This window comes from Pinus tabuliformis, chromosome 5_2, assembly GCF_031772625.1.
Source record: "Pinus tabuliformis cultivar Carrire ecotype Pingquan chromosome 5_2, CPIR1, whole genome shotgun sequence".
Taxonomy (NCBI): domain Eukaryota; kingdom Viridiplantae; phylum Streptophyta; class Pinopsida; order Pinales; family Pinaceae; genus Pinus; species Pinus tabuliformis.
In genome coordinates, this window is record NC_142306.1 from 443,708,820 (window position 1) to 443,725,944 (window position 17,125).

Here is a 17,125-nt window from a genome sequence, read left to right on the forward strand (position 1 = left end):
CAAGATACATTAGTGAATCCACAAACTGTTGGTAAATAGTATCATCCACTTCCTCACATGAAGTGGCATCCTCTTTCCTCTAGTTAGTTGCTAGAGGTGTCTCCATGGGTTTGCAACTATCCATGTGGAACCTTTGAAGTATCTTGATGGAATACTTGCCCTGAGAGACAAACAATTCCCAATCACCTTTCCATACTTCCAATTCGAGGAATTAGTACATGAGACCCATGTCCTTCATTTCAAACTCTCTTGCAAGGTCATCTTTGCAAGATCTGATCAGTTTCTCATCACCAGTTAAAATCAAATCATCAACATATAAGACAATAATAAAAAAAATTAACTTCTCTCAAGATATAATAGAGGTTTTCATCCACTTCACTTTTGGTGAAGCCCAAATTGGTGAGATAGCTATTGATCCTGGTGTACCAAGCCCGGGGCACTTGCTTGAGACCGAACAACACTCACTTGAGTATGCAGACATGAGACTCCCGATCAAAAGTCTCAAATCCTTCTGGTTGCTTGATATACACCTCCTCAATAACTCCATTGAGGAATGTTGTTTTTACATCCATATGCTGGATCTTCCACCCCATCTTTGCTACAGGAGTGAAGGTATCCTCATAGTCAATCCCCTCAAGTTGAGAGTGCCCCTTGGCAAAAAATCTGGCCTTGAACTTTTCTATGCTTTCGTCTGCTGCATGTTTTACCTTGAAGATCCATATCGAACCCACAATTGATTTGTATGTTGGTCTTGGGACCACTTCCCAAACATTGTTCTTTATAATGGCTTCATATTCATCCACCATTGCATCATCCCACACAAGTTTCTCTATTCTTTCCTCAAAGAAGGTTGGCTCACTCTCTACAATCTCATTCATTAGAGTCATGTAGCCAATGTACTAATCTAGTGACCTTCTCTGCCTACACTGATTTGAAGGAGCACCCACATTCTCCCTCGCATCCTGCACAAGTCTCTCAACTTCCCTGGTCCTTTTTCTACCTTCTCTGGATGGTTCTACTTGAGTGGCTATTTCCACTCTTTGTTCCTCAATTTTTGTCTGCTCCACAACTTCTTGAGGCTCCTTCTTTGGAGCTATAAGCTCCTCTTCTAGTGGGATCTAAAGCTCCCTCTCAAGAGAGCACCACATTGCTTTGTCTTCATCAAAATTTACATCCCTTCACACAACTGTAATTATGAGGGATGGCAAGTACACATGGTAGTTGTGGGGAGTTTTTGTGTAACCCACAAATAACCCCAATTCTGTTGTTGGCTCTAGCTTCTTCCTTAATACTTTGGATACATGGTAGCAAATAGAGGCTCCAAAAACCCTGAAGTGTGACACATCTAGCTTTCTCCTTGAAAAAGCCTCCTCCATTGTAATCATGCCCAGAATTTAATGAGGAGTCTGATTATGCAAATAAATTGTTGTGTTGCATGCCTCAACCCACAAATGTAGAGGTAGGCGTTAATCCAACAACATCGCCTTCGTTGCTCCCACAATGTTATGGTTCTTCCTCTTAGCCACCCCATTCTACTGTGGGTTGTGGGGTGCTATCAACTCTTGTCAAATGCCTTCTTTTGCACATGAATTTTTAAATTCATTCGCCACATACTCACCTCCATTATCACTCCTGAGAGCTTTCACCTTCTTACCTATTTCTTTCTCAATTAGTGTCTTGAATTCTACGAACTAGGAGAATATCTCATCCTTCTTCCACATGAGGAAGATCCAACACTTCTATGCGAAGTCATGAATAAAAATGAAAAAATATTTGTGCTTGGCAATGGAGGCTGTCAAGAAAGGTCCACAGATATCAGCCTTGGATCCTTTCAAGCACTGCATGTGCTTTCTTGTCCCGATCATGGAATGTGGATTTTGTGTACTTCCCCAAGGTACATCCTTTGCATACATCTTGTTTCTCAAGTGATCTTTTGGGGAGGCATATGGTTATCTGTTGCATGATCTTCAAAGTGTCATGATGCAAATGGTCAAGTCTTCTATGCCAAATCCCATCGACATCGCGGCTTTGCACCTTATCCACATTTGTGCTCAATGCACCACAATCCTCCACATCTACCTTGTACAAGTTTTTCACACAAACCCTGATCTGTTTCACCTATCCTATGGATATGTGTCTCGAGAATTCCTTTCCTTTGTTGAAGATCACATCACAACCACAGTCTTCCAAAACTACAACAGAGATGAGATTTCTCTTTAGGACCAAAATGAACATGACATCCTTGAGCCTAAGGGGGGAGACCAAATCCCTCTAAAAGGTGACTGTACCAATCCTGGTCATGCTCTACTTCCATCATCGCCCATCTCAATGTGTATCTGCAAATATTTTTCTTCCAAGTCACTAAAAAAGTCTCTATTCCCTGTCTTGTGGAACAACGCACCTGAGTCCAAGTACCATACGCTCCCCATCACTGTACTGGCCATGCATGCAATGAGGGTAAATTCAAGCTTGAACTGTGAAGCCAAAGCTTCACCTACTACTCCTCCTAAGGTCTTGTTTTATTTCCTTATTGTGTGGACACTTTATGGCATAGTGACCGAATTCAAGAAAATTGAAGCATTTAATTTTTGACAAATCTTTCTTCTTGTCCCCTTGACTGAATTCTGGTTTGGAGTGGGATTTCTTCCCTTTTCCCTTCTTTTCCTTTCTATCCATTGCAATTTTTTCTTCATCGCCACCCTTGGATGAGGCCCCATCTCTAGTATTCCACCTTATTTCCTCTTGTACCAAATCGGACAATAAGCACTCCCAATTTGGTAGCTTCTCCTTCTCGTTCACCGAATCTTGATAATTATGTCAGCTCTTGGGAAGGCCCAAAAGGGTTAGGATTACCAAGTCTTCTTTAGGGACATTAACACCAAGCCCACCAAGTTCATCATGACCTTGTGTAAACTTGCTCGGATATTGCAGAATTGTGTCATTCTTCTGCATCTTGATACTTTGAGGTTTATCCTTGAGTGCCAACTTCCTATGGTCACTACTATTCTCAAACAATTTTCTCAATGCTTTCCACTTTGTGAATGAAGTTTCTTTTCCATGGAGATTTGAGAAAATATGATCACGTACTCCCTCCAAGATTATTCTCCTCACCTTGGCTACATCTTTCTTCCACTGAGCAAGGTTCTGGATATCAAATGCTTGAGGTTTTGCAACATCTATCTTGAAGTATTCTAGCTATCCATTGTCATTCAATATTGTCTCCATGTGATCCTTCCATGCAACAAAATTTGAGGTGCCTTCCAAGGTATACTCTAGCCTTAGTCCACTGATCTTCAAATTCGAACCTCTGAGAAACGACTTCGAATTTTTTGTTTTAATGTGAATCCTGCTTTGATACCATGTAGAAATTAGGTTGTATATTTGCAATTACTCATGAATTTTTAATCAAAATCACAAGACACAAACCTACTCTACTGCTTTGAGGACATTAATTCAAAATTTATAACAAAAACCTCAAACATGCAAGAAGAAATAACACACATGCAACAAGTATTTTTATTTGGGGAAATAAATTTGCTAAAAAACCCAATGCTTGCTTGCATTAATCAAATGAATAGAGATGTATAACAATTTCTTTGCGCAACTGATCTCACCCTGCAAGTGCACAATTTATTTCTTTCCTCATTGAAAGCCTCTGACCCAAACTAGGTTAAATTTTGCCTCGTCTTGAGCTCATACTTCCTTGTGTTGTTCCTTGAGGAATTAACCCCTATTATTTAGGAAATTCCTCTAATTAAATTGTGCAATTCCTTAGGCTGATTATTTGACCGCATGCAACACCTGTACACTCAAGACTAGTCTACTAACGATGTTACACTGCCTTGGAATCCCCACCTCAACTAGGTAACTCGAATTCTCTTAATGCACTAGCTATTTTGGGATGATTGATCAGTTACTGGATGATCATTAAGTTTGACTGAAGTCCCACCACTTAACTTGACCCTTCCTCCAACAGTTGGAACTAGTTTAACTGGAAATGAAATAATTGGCTTTGATTGTTACAAATCAGCAATCACACATGCAAAATTGAACTCTAACTCCTCCAACTCGAATTTACTGAGTAAACTGGGTGACACAAGCCATGTCACACAAGTTAACATCATTCAAGTTGTTTGTTGATGTGAAAATTTAAATTTTATCAATTTGATCAAGGAAAAATCAAATTGAGAATTTCTTGTTGCAATTTTCAACACCTAGTTGTTATAGTACATTGAAAACAATGTTTGGTGAGGCCAATCTTTAGTGCCTAGGTAGTTGAGTAGTACAACTAAGGGCACGATTGAGCCAAGCACTACTATTGAACCCCACATGTATATCAAACAACTAGAGCACCTAACACTCCTTTTCCTTAGAACCAATAACTTTCTCCAGTGAGTTCACCATAGTTGTGATAAAGAGATAAAAGAGGAGCATTATTTTTCTCACATGGCTCCAAAGAAACACCCAAGAGTTACTTCACCAATTAAACTTCTAGAAAACTCAATCATGACTCATGAAGAAATAGAAGACATTCAACATCAAGTATTCAATTTAGATATTCAAATTAAGAAAATAATTGACACTCTATTAAGAAAGGTTGAATTTTCACAAATACAAGAATCAATTAAATAGGATATGGAAAAAACGAAAACAAAAAAACAAAAAAAAAATGGTGGAATGATTGAAACAAAAGATGGATGAAAATAAGGAAATGGAGAAAAAGATGGAAAATTGGAACATAAGATCATACAAGCCCTATATGAAAGGCTCCCTAGAATTGATAATATTTGAAGTGATTCATGAAAATAAAGGTAATATCCATGTTGTTAAAGTTTCTAAAATAAGCATTTGTCAGAAAGATTTAACTCTAAATAGTGGAGTTACTTATGGATTGTCTCCAAACAGTATGAACTTTCTCGAGGTTGAATTAAATAAGTTTGAAGGAACAAATATCTTTACCTAGGTGAAACAAATAAATAAATATTTTTGAACTGCATAATATTATAGATGATAAACAAACGATTCACATAACAACTTCGAATTTTGAAATATAACGCTATCAATGGTCTAAATGGGTAGTTAAAAGAAAGCCTTATTTTTATTCTTATACTTTGGTTTTATTTACAATAGACTTAGAAGCACAATATGGAAATGTTTGGGAACAAGACTACTTCAGTCAATTGACAAGAATCAAGTACTTAGGTGATATTGAAAATTAAAATTCAAAATTTTGAGTATTGGCCACAAGGATGGATAACATAAGTGATGAACATTTGTTGGAAGCTTACATGGCTGGATTAAAATAAGACATTAAACATGAGCTTTTCCTATAACATCGTGAAAATATTATGGAAGCTATGCAATTGAATAGTCATATTCAAGCCAAGAATAACGCTACAAACAAGTCTAGTGGTGGACCATATGCATGAGAAAATATTGTTTGAATTCATAAGACAACCCTAACTCAACCTACTTGAATATCACAGAAGAGAATAAAGGAAATAAGAGCAAAATGTATAGCATTTGATTGTAACAACAAAGGATCAAAAGAGCATAAATGCCAAGAAACAAAAGTGTTCACCTTGAAAACTAATGATAGAGAGAAAATGGAAACATCTACACAATGAAATTAAAAAGAACTTGTCAACTTAAAAAAGCATACATAGAAGTTGAAATTGTGCACAATATTGATTTATCCATGTGTGAAATATCTATGCATGCATTGGCAAGTTTGTCATCACCTCAAACCTTGAAGATTGTAAGTTACATTAAGAAGCAAAAGGTCATGGCGCTTATTCACTGAGGAAGTAACTATCACTTCATTGATAAAATATTAGCAAAGTGTCTCAATAGCTTGGTATATCCAAGCTATTAAGCATGGGAAAAATGCCACCACATTAAACTAAGTATGGGAGAATATAATTTGGAAAGCCCAATGTATGCCATTCCCATTGGAGGTGTAGATGTTCTATGGATTCAATGGTTGTGAACATTAGGTAAAATTTCTACAAACTACAATGAATTATTCATGAGATTGAATTGAGAGGAATACAATATGAATGGCAAAGAGTTAAAATCCAAACCTTCTCAAGCCATCAACTATCATAAAATAGAAAGGGTAGCAAGGGAGTTGTGGTTAAGCTTTATTTTATGAAAGTTAAATGGAATGTCAAAGCAGTCTTATCATTCCATACAAATTTTTTTGTTCTTCAAGAGAGATGTGAGTGGGTTTGTAATGTGTGCATAATTTTTAACAAATTTTTAATAATATCTTTCAAGTCCCAAAAATCCTCTTGATGTTCTTGAGAAAATGTCATTTTGTAATGGATTGGATCTTTTGAGGATCCACTTTAACTCCTTCCTTTGAAACAATATGACCCAAATACTCTAGTTCTTGTTTCCCACAAGGACATTTGGATATTTTTACATACATTTAATTGTTCTCAAGAATTTGTAGAACTTTCTCCACATGGTTAATGTGGTCTTCCTATTATTTTCTATAGATAAGTATATCATCAAAGAAAACCAACACAATTTTTTCAAGATGGGGTCAAAAAATTTGATCATAAGGCTTCGAAAAGTAGAAGCATTAGTCAACCCTAAAGGCATGACCAAGAACTCATAGTACTATTTGTGTTCTAAAAGTTATTTTTGGAATGGTTTCTTTTCTTATTTTGATATAGTGGTATCTTACTTTAAAATCAAGCGCATGTCTTCTATACCAGTATTGGCAATGCCTATTTTGTAAAACACTCACAAAAAAACATGATGCATCAGAACAAGAAATTAGATAAATATTGACACAAAAGGAAGACTATTGGTTTTTGAAAGCAAACAATTCAAGGGAAAAGACTTGGTGAAATCAACGTGTAGTAGAAATAGAAGCAATTTTACATGCAATAAAAAATGATGACAGTGTCTCATTAGGAGAACATTAAAGTCAAGACAAACCATGATATCCTAAAGTACTTTTTGGAGCAAATATTGTCATTAGAAGAGTAGCAAAAGCACAAGGGTTTGATTTTGAAATAATCTACAAAAAATGGAAGGACAAAGTAGTAGCAAATGTTCTTTATAAAATAAAAGAAACCTCAAGTTCATATTCTAATACACATTCTATCCATAAGTGGCTAGCAAAAGCTCACCATAAATGGCAAATTGACAACAGTACTAAACAAAAAACACAATGGATGAAGGGATGAACTATATGGAGCATTATGAGTGGAGGGGAGATATACTTTAGTATACAAGGGTAGAATGTTTTTATACCCTTAATCATAGTTGAGGCAACAAATATTAAGAGAATTACATGACTCTTCGATCCAAGATACAGGACATGCAAGTTTTCTTAAAACATATCAAAAGATCATTTTTTTTTAATGAATAAAGAAAGATATTCAAAAACTTGTAAAAAACTGTCAAGTTTTCCAAAAAAATAAAGGGGAGACAATGAAATTTCCAAGGCTACTTTTGCCATTACACATACTTAATCAAAGATGGAAGAGATATCAATAGACTTCATCTCAAGGTTACCAAAATTTCAAGGCAAGGGCGTCATTTTTGTGCTTGTTGATAGACTCACAACATATGCACATTTTTGGAATTCAAAGTACATATATAACAAGCCAAGCAACAAAATTGTTCATGAAAGAAGTTCATAAACTTCATGGTTTTCCGAACGTAATAGTAAGTGAAAGAGACCCAAAATTCATTAACTTTTTAAAAGGATTAGGAAAAATGAGTGGAATAACACTAGATATCAGTTCAAAGTTTTATTCACAAACAAAGGGTCAAATAAAAATAGTTAACACATGTTTAGAGAGTTATCTACGATGTTATGATTTAGATAAGAAAACTCAATGGATGAAGTTGTTACTTTTGGCAGAATGGTCATATAATTCTACCTATCATACATCTACTAAAATGTCCCCATTTGAGGTCATTTATGGATATACATCTCCTAGTATCTCATACTTTTTGCAAGATAAGACCAAAGTATATCCAATAGAGTTACAAATAGAAAAGACTAGAAACTTTAACAATTCTCAAGTAAAACCTTCAAATAGCGCAAAACAAGAAGCAAATCAACATGTAAATGAAGAACAATTTGAGAAAATTGATTGGGTATTTTTGAGACTACAACCTTACAAACAATCTATATTCAAGCAAAAAAAAGAAAAAAAAAACATAGCTAAAAAATTTAATGGAAATCTACAAGATTATTCATAGGATTGGACAAGTGGCATATCAGTTAGATTTGTGTTCCCACATTCATAAGATGTATATTGTCTAAAAAAAGATTTTGAGATAAATTATGCTAGTGCAAACAAAACTTCTAAAATTGTATAAAGAATGAAAATTGATCTTGGATTAGAAAAAGTTATAGATCAGCGTTCTATATCACTTTAGAATAGAACCATTATCGAGTACTTAATCAAGTGGAAGAACATGCCTTTTGAAAAGTTAAAATCATTCTATATCACTCTTTAGAATAGAACCATTATCGAGTACTTAATCAAGTGGAAGAACATGCCTTTTGAAAAGTTAAAATCATTCTATATCACTTTAGAATAGAACCATTATCGAGTACTTAATCAAGTGGAAGAACATGCCTTTTGAAAAGCTAAAATCAGTGGAAGAACATGCATTTTGAAAAAGCTAAATGGAAAAAAATGCTAAATGGAAAAAAATGAAGGGTTCATGAAAACATAATCTCAATTACAAACTTTAAAGGCAAAACATTTTTCAAAAATGAGAACTATATTAAAACTCTAATAAGAATTTATTATTACTTTATTTATTATGATTAAGTTGAAGACACAATCTCAATTACAAACTTTAAAGACAAAACATTTTTAAAAAATGAGTACTATGTTAAAACTCTAATAAGCATTTATTATTACTTTATTTATTATGACTAAATTGACCAACTGATAGGTTACATCATGTGGCTTTGTCTCCTATTCTCCTATTTATAATAAAAGACTCCTATTTATAATAAAAGAGATGGAGATTCATTTGTATAAACATCATATTTGTCTTTGGATTAAATTTATGATAAAGAAAAAGATAAACATCATATTTGTCTTTGGATTAAATTTATGATAAAGAAAAAGATTTTCCATTTGATATTTTCAAAATATTTAAAAAATCAAAATTTTACTTTCCATCTTTTTAAAATATTTAGAAAACAAAAAATATATATATTTTGATATTTTTAAAATATTTAGAAAATCAAAAAAAATATGAATCTTGTCTTATTCCTTCACCAACGAAGGAAAAAAAAAATAGAAAATAAAATAAATAAGATTAAAATAAAAAAATAGAAAATAAAATAAATCAGATTCATTTGTATAGACATCATATTTGTCTTTGCATTAAATTCATTTATAATAAAAAAAAAATATTTTCATATTCTCCTATTTATAATAAAATAAAAAGAGATAAGATTCACTTATAAAGACCTATCTTATTTATAATAAAAAATCCTATTTACAATAAAAGAGAATCCTATTTATAATAAAAGAGAATCTCTTATTTATAATAAAAAATCCTATTTACAATAAAAGAGAATCCTATTTATAATAAAAGAGATAAAATCCTATTTACAATAAAAGAGAATCCTATTTATAATAAAAGAGAATCTCTTATTTATAATAAAAAATCCTATTTACAATAAAAGAGAATCCTATTTATAATAAAAGAGATGAGATTCATTTGTAAAGACATCATATTTGTCTGTCTGTGTCTGTGCATTAAATTCATTGTAAAGAAAAAGATTTCCCATCAAAAATTTTCTGATATTTTCAAAATATTTAGAAAATCAAATTTGATTTTAAAATATATATCTTTTGATCATTTTTAAAATATTTGGAAAATCAAGAAAATATATGAATCTTATCTTGCGCCTTCAACAAAGAAATGATTCAACAAAGAAATGATTTTGGACAATAAGATTGTCAAATGATTATGGAAATTATCGGTAGGTAGCGTGAACAATATCATTTTGGACAAAAAGATTGTCAAATGATTATGGAGATCATCAGTAGCATGAACAATATCATGCAACCAGGCATTGGGTTTAAGCTCTTAGGAAAGAAGAGATGTAATTTTTTCCTTGCCCTATGAAGTTAGAAATGTGGTGAAATATTATCTCCTAGGCCAAAGTGGGCATTAACAGTGTAGTGAGAGATGGAAGGCGTGTCATCCTCATTGAAGCTCATTGAAGTTCCTTAATAAGGACCAACTATTAATTAGTAAATCTGCTCCATGAATAAATGGTCAAATGTTAAAATAGCTTAGCTTTACTTTCTGCATATACACAATACTTTCTGCATATGCACAAAGCATTTCAAGAGTATTCCCTGCATTCCCTGCTATAATTTTATGTCCCTGAGTAGGCTCAAGATCTGTCCAAAGAGAGCCTACAGTGTGATCCTAATATTGGTCACAGAAATCACAAATTCTCAAAACAGGTTCAAAAATCTCATCAAAATCACATTAACATCCCCATGATATAACATCCAAAGAAAAGGATACTTTTTGAAAAAGAGAAATGACAACTCTCCCGGCATATGGCATTCATCTTGTAACAAAGGTAAGCTGTCAAACATGAGCCATTAAATAATATCAGGAGCTTTTGACCACGAGTATATATAACAGAGGATAAGGACCAATTTGGAAGCGACTTCTAGCTACTGTGAGTTACAAGACTGAAAGGATGCATTTTGAAATAGCTTGCCCATCCTTAATTTCTAAAACAGACCAGCTACGAAAATCTGTAGTTCTGCTTTAGAAAGACATCAGTTTCAGAGTTGAGTTTTCCGTAAACATGATTTGTTAAAAAGGAAATGGAGTTAAAAACAGAAATTGACCTTTTAACTTCCCCATTCTAAATTCACCCTTCATCCAAATTATTACCATCAATTGAGTCACCAGAGATTGAATTCAGACCAGATCCCCATTCTAAATTCATCCTTCATCCAAATTATTACCACCATGTGAGTCACCAGAGATCAATTTCAGAGTTGAGTTCCCCATTCTAAATTCATCCTTCATCCAAATTATTACCACCATGTGAGTCACCAGAGATCAATTTCAGAGTTGAGTTCTCTGTAGGCATGATGAAAAAAGAAATGGAGTCAGAAATCGACCTTTTAACTCATCAAAAATCAGAATTAACACCATTTCCCCACCAATTAAGACCATTTCCCCACCGTAAATTCACCCTTATCCAATTTATTACCACCAAAAATCTGACGCTTGAACCCCTTTTTACAACGTATATTAATAAGCAATTTCAAAGCAAGGAGCTCAGCATAACTGTCAAATTCCTCTCCCAATCTGGCCTTGACCCTGAAAAAGTGGGTGTCATTTAAAAGAAAATTATGCCACTTGCTTTATATTTGGGAGGAGATCCTTGGCTTGCTCCGTCAAAATCGTGAAAAGGCTGCCTCTCAGGCATTGCTTTGGGAAGAGTTATATAACTAGCAAATATAAATCTGTGCTGGGATGCACACTGGAAAGGTGGGATGAATCTCCCTTCAAAAGCGTCAACGTTCCTTGCAAACCAAATTCCCAATGAGAATATCAAGAGTAAAGCTTTGAACTCTTTTAAATCTGGCTTCTACTGCCACTGTGTAAAACTTGCTGCTTTAGTTTCGCCTTGCCCAGCACCTCCTACCCATATCATGCTATCCATTCCAGCCCACACGGGAAGAATATGGGCAAGATGATCTCCTATAGCTTCCTCATCCAGCTTGTATAAGGAACATCAGTACTTACACAGAGTAGGGCCTTGTTCTATATGGCCAGCCACATGAAGATCCTTGCTTCATGCTTTTAGTGGGGACTTGATTTTCCAAAGTGGTTTCCACTGCCATTAGATTCCATCAGGCCGATCTGTTAACAAACATTGCATTGCATTGAAACGGAGTCTGGGGTAGAGAATCACCAGACCAGCTCATCCTTGTCTAGAAATTACACTTGGCTGTCATGAACTAGCTCTTTAGATCAGAAATTAAAGCAATACAATAATTTATAACAGCAATAAAACTAGCCCTGGAACCTATGATAAAAAAGTGTAAAATGAGGACCACAATAATGAGTAAGAGAATAAATCACAACAAATTTTCTATGGTTAGAAGGCATATATCAGCACCATAAACCCCAGACGTTAGCACTAAACTAAGGCTGGTAAATGCAAGTAAAATGACGCTTTTGCTTTCCCAATTAATTGGAAACAAACCCTAACCTAGGACAATAATATCCAAAACAATTAATCCTAAAAATGTATGAATTTTCTCTAAATAAACCCTAATTAACCCTAGAACAAGTAAATAAAATAAATCTTAGGTAGTAGATCAGATGAAGGCATAATTTTTCATTTAAAATCCTCTTCATTTGTCAGCAATGCTCCAAGTTCAATGTATTGGATCCACATAGTGATCAAGAATTAGAAAGAACTATCCAGGTTTGTCCATAGAACCATAAATCATGTAAATTTGAATGTACAGAACATAAATGCAAACCATACACGGGCAATATTCCATGTTAGAATCTGGTTCAGTACAGGTAATGCAATTTGTCCCAAAATATATTACTAACTCACTACAGAGGATTCAGTCAGATAATTTAGATGAGAAAGCAAAATTAAATTGCATCAACACAGTTAAAAATCAGAATCTCATATTCTGCGTATTTGCAGGCAAATATACATCAGTGAGGAACTGTTGACTGCTCTTATCTCATAGTTCTTACTTTTACAGTCCGTGGAGCAACATAAAAGACGGATGGATGATCTGTAAAGCTCGAAATGTTGTTCCTGCACCAATCAACCCCTTCTAAGTAAGGTAAGGTTTCATGGACTAAAGAACAATGCCAATGAACATTTCTATCTAACCACTGTATCAAATAAAGAAAAGAATCAACCAAACCTGAAGTGTAAACTGTAACAATGGGCACTGCAGAAAGCTACAGGACAAGTCCATGTCTAGATGCATCTTAATACTGGACAAGTTTCCAGGGTAATTCAATCTAACCTTCCAGCCATCAACCATAGGAGTATGATTGCGTTAATGCCCTGTTCTTATTTTTCCAGGCTCTGGGGAATGGGTGCATTCATTGGATAGCCGTCCCTCTTTAGATTTTCTGTTTGAGCCGCTACGTTATGTGCATCCTCTGATTCTGACTCTGGAGAAATCGTAATATGAGTTTCCGCTGAAAGAAAGTTAGACAAAGGAAATGTCGACCCTTCCCGCACAAGGGGCATACCCTGTGGAGGAAGAGAGTTTTCAATGGAATAATGCATTGGACTCAAAACTGGCGCAACTGAAGCTTGACCATTCAAATTTGGTGACATGTCTGATTTGACCCAAGAGGGTGAATTCAAAGCTGGTGATCCTGGTTCATGACCCAACGGAGCCAAACTCGGTGAAGCATCTCTCAGGTCTTGTGAATCTTGGCCAAGATATTTTTTAGAATAGAGTTTATCCTCACAGACCTCATAGAAATTTCCAGTGCGAACCTCCTGACAGAGAGAACAAACACCGCAGAAAAGCCACTGCATTAGATCTGTCACATTAGGCTGCCCACAACAGCAGCCATTTCCAGGTAAGCCAAACCTCTTCCGCATCTGAATCCTCCAAAACCCACCGTACAGAAGCCCAAACACGCAAAGAATGATCCCAGTGATACCAAGACCTTCCCGAATATTCTCATTATCAATATTGACAGCAGCCAAGGTGAAGATCCAATAAGGGGCCATGCACAACAAAATGAAGGTCACTATGTGCACATACATGTTCCCAAACCCCAGTCTATCCATATTCCACCCAAAAACACAGAACCCACAAAATGTTGAAAAAAATGCAACAGAAGGATCACTCCAGCAGTCAAATAGACCTCCCTGCCATTCTGGTTTAGGTTCCATTCTTTTACTACCTCTTCTAAGAAGAGAGTATTTCTTCTCAAGCCGCGCGTATGTAGATTTGTTTTTCACAGAGTTATCATCTATCCTAGTAACATCTGCATCTGCATCTGCATCAGTGATACTTATAACCGTAGTCTCCGAATCACCTTCGGCTTCGTAATCTTTCCCAAGAGGACTCAGGATAAGATAAAGACCAGCTGCAGCAGGGGCGCCTATTGCAACAGAAACGCACAAACCCACTCCAATAGCCGGACGCTGTGATCTCTTATAGCCCCAATTCAGACCACAGAGCGCATACTGCGCAAAACAATTTATTTGCAGAAGTAGCACAACTACCATCATGTGTGCCCACTCATGAGGTTTGTAAGTCTCATTTTTACAGTAGACCTTTCTAAGATTGACAATGTCCTCTGGTTTCCATCTAATGAGAAGTAAAAGATGATAACAACGCTGTGGGTGTAGATAAAGGCACATCATGGTAAAAAGCGCATTTAGAATTTGATTATTGACCTCAAACCAGGCATCCCTCTCACTCTTTTTAGGCACGGCCCTGTTAAGAAAGCCAACCAGAACCAAAAAAAGAATAGCTCCAGATACTGCCACGGCAATACCCCATATTAACAGTGCCAAATTCTTCGGATTTCGCAGCCATTCTTTCACTGCTTCCTTCAAAAATACCCACCTGATTTCCCCAACAAAAGGGACTTTAACGCCATCCTTGAGACCACGAAAAGGCTTCGCCGGCGCTGGAGTTGGCGTAGATCGCGATATCACGTCTCTTTCATTGGCTATCCTTTGAAATGTTGCGGAAGGCGAAACAAGAAGAGCCGGCGACCCTAGCTTCGGAAACCCTGATCTTCTGGGAGGCTTAATGAAGTATTTAAAAAATGATCTCTTATGCTTCTTCGGTGCTTGTGCTTTATCCTTTACACTTCCTAACTGCCCACTGCCTTCTAAGAGTCCTTTCTGAGAAGACATACCAGAAAATGACCCAATTGTCTGTTTGTTTAAATTGGGGGATATTTCGGAGGATCTGTATTCCTCTATCTGGATCTGGCCACTTCCTCCATTTTGGGAACTCTCCATGATCAACTTATTGAAAGAAAAATTGACAGGACTGTAATTTTTCTGTTTCATACAGGCTGAATTCCTTATTTCTGTACTTTAAAAACACAACGAGACAATGTCAAGCAGACATGCCTGGCATTAATTATGGAATTCTATAAACTAAAACTTCCTAACAAGAACATATCAATCATACATATTTGATACCTTCTTCTGGTACTGCACAGGCCAAAAGCCCATAAAAACTTCCTGACCCAATATCAAATATCAAGCAAGCCTAACTAGTATGAAAGTCAAACATTTCACAGGAAACAAAAGTCATATCTAGACTTGGTGAACCCACTAGACATTTATCGGGTAGTCACGGCTGCCATGCCATCCAATTCTGCTGCTCTACAGACCAATACTACATAAAATTAAGAACCCAAAAACAAAATAATTAGGGCAGTCATGGCTGCCATTCAGTTCTGATGCTCTACAGACAAACACCATCTAAAATTAAGAACCCAAAAACAAAAATTAATTAGACAGATAATTTAACTCTAACCACACAAACATATTACAGAAGTTGCACACTTACGAAAAACCAACAATTTTCTGACCTGTGTAGAGGAACCCATCTCTGAAATAGCCTTAGAGTGCTGCTGATCCTTGTTCAGCATCATTCATGGAGCCTCTTTCAAAGCCACCCCTCCACAATGAGCTTAATTCCTTCTCACAGATGGCTCCAACTGAGCCAATCTTTTGAAACTTCTTGTCTAACAGTGCCACCTACTGTTTTTCCCTGTTGTTTTGGAAGCTGGCTGACGGTTTTTGTTTGTTTTTCAACTTTGAGATATTTCCACAATGCCACTGACAGGCATCTGGACATGTTCTGTCCCCACACTACTCGATTATTATTCTTCTGTTCTCAACCAAATCATATCTGTGATTCAATCCTGCATTATATTATTCGATCAATAGCTGAGTAATCATTTGGCAAAGATCAACGGGTTACTTGTTTGCAAATGGAGGAACACTTATATTAAAATTAGAAAACGAAAGAAAAAGTGGGTGACATGATAAACACAATTAACTATGTGAGCAGTAATGAGATGATTGTACAAGTTTGATCGGTAAGGTTAAAGATGTGAGCAGTAATGAGATGATCGTACAAGTTTGATTGGTAACATCTCCATTTCAGCTTTTTATTAAAGGTTTTTTTTTTTTTTTTTTTCCAAATTTTAATGTTGTAAGCCATTTATTCTGGTTTTTATGAATAATTTAATGAAAACATAAAATAAAATAGAATATAATTTTAATTTTAAATTTTATAAATATGAGATGATGGAAGATTTCATTAATATTAAATAGAATCAAGGATCTAATTGTTAAAATTTTAATCATGGAATTTTCGGCTTTTATATTATCAAATTCTAGTAATTAAAAATATTTAATTCAAAAATTATATAATATTTTTATTTTGAAACTGTTTTGACCATTTAAATAAAGATCATCTTTTTAAAATCCTATATGGTTAGTAATTTCTCAAATAAGGAATGTCACTTAACTTAATTTAAAGAATTAATAATTGCATTACGTAAAATGTAAAGAGACATACGACCAATTTCTCTATTAAAAGATGTAATTTGATTTATTTTAAAGAATTAGAGACGTGATATATAATAATTCGGATGAAGATAATGTTCACCAACTAACAAATTAATCTTTAAAAAATATTTAGTGAAAAACAAAAACAAAAAAACACACACCTTAAAATTAATAATGCTATGAAAAAATTACCAAAACCAAATCAAAAAACTTTTAGAGTAACATACGGTGTCTATCAGCTATTTGTCATATTTGTCATATCTGTTTTCAACAGTGGTCACCAATGTCAGGAGATCTTCTTTCTGTTATCACAGAACATGATGTATATATTGACTCAATATAATATATTGCTTTTCTTTCTGAAAAAAAATGTGGTTGGTTCATTTTTTAATAAATATTTTGTGGTAAGTTTATTTTGTTTTTATCTAAAATTTTTGGAAGTTTTTTTACCAAGTGTTTTTTGTTTTTTAAGGAATTTATTAAAATCACAAGTAAGTGTTTTTTGTTTTTTTTTAAGGAATTTATTGAAATCATAAATTT

The 17,125-nt window shown here is 34.8% G+C and overlaps 1 protein-coding gene across 4 annotated transcripts; it reads right to left on the minus strand.

Annotated features, from left to right (window-relative positions):
- Positions 1–12,519: 12,519 nt before the first annotated feature.
- On the minus strand, positions 12,520–15,975 carry LOC149159576 (uncharacterized). 4 transcript variants are annotated; one of them, XR_016261750.1, is made up of 3 exons: positions 15,598–15,975; positions 12,936–15,092; positions 12,520–12,823 (listed from the first exon to the last, which is right to left on the minus strand). XR_016261750.1 is itself a non-coding variant. In XM_089436514.1 (3 exons), exon 2 carries the CDS (start codon positions 15,065–15,067, stop codon positions 13,088–13,090), a length of 1,980 nt encoding a protein of 659 aa, XP_089292640.1. In that variant the 5' UTR covers positions 15,068–15,087; positions 15,598–15,975; the 3' UTR covers positions 12,520–12,823; positions 13,041–13,087. The 4 variants fall into 4 exon arrangements, 2 of the variants coding, with proteins under 2 accessions (XP_089292640.1, XP_089292639.1); XR_016261749.1 differs by having other exon boundaries at positions 12,936–15,087; positions 15,598–15,974; XM_089436514.1 differs by having other exon boundaries at positions 13,041–15,087.
- Positions 15,976–17,125: the final 1,150 nt, after the last annotated feature.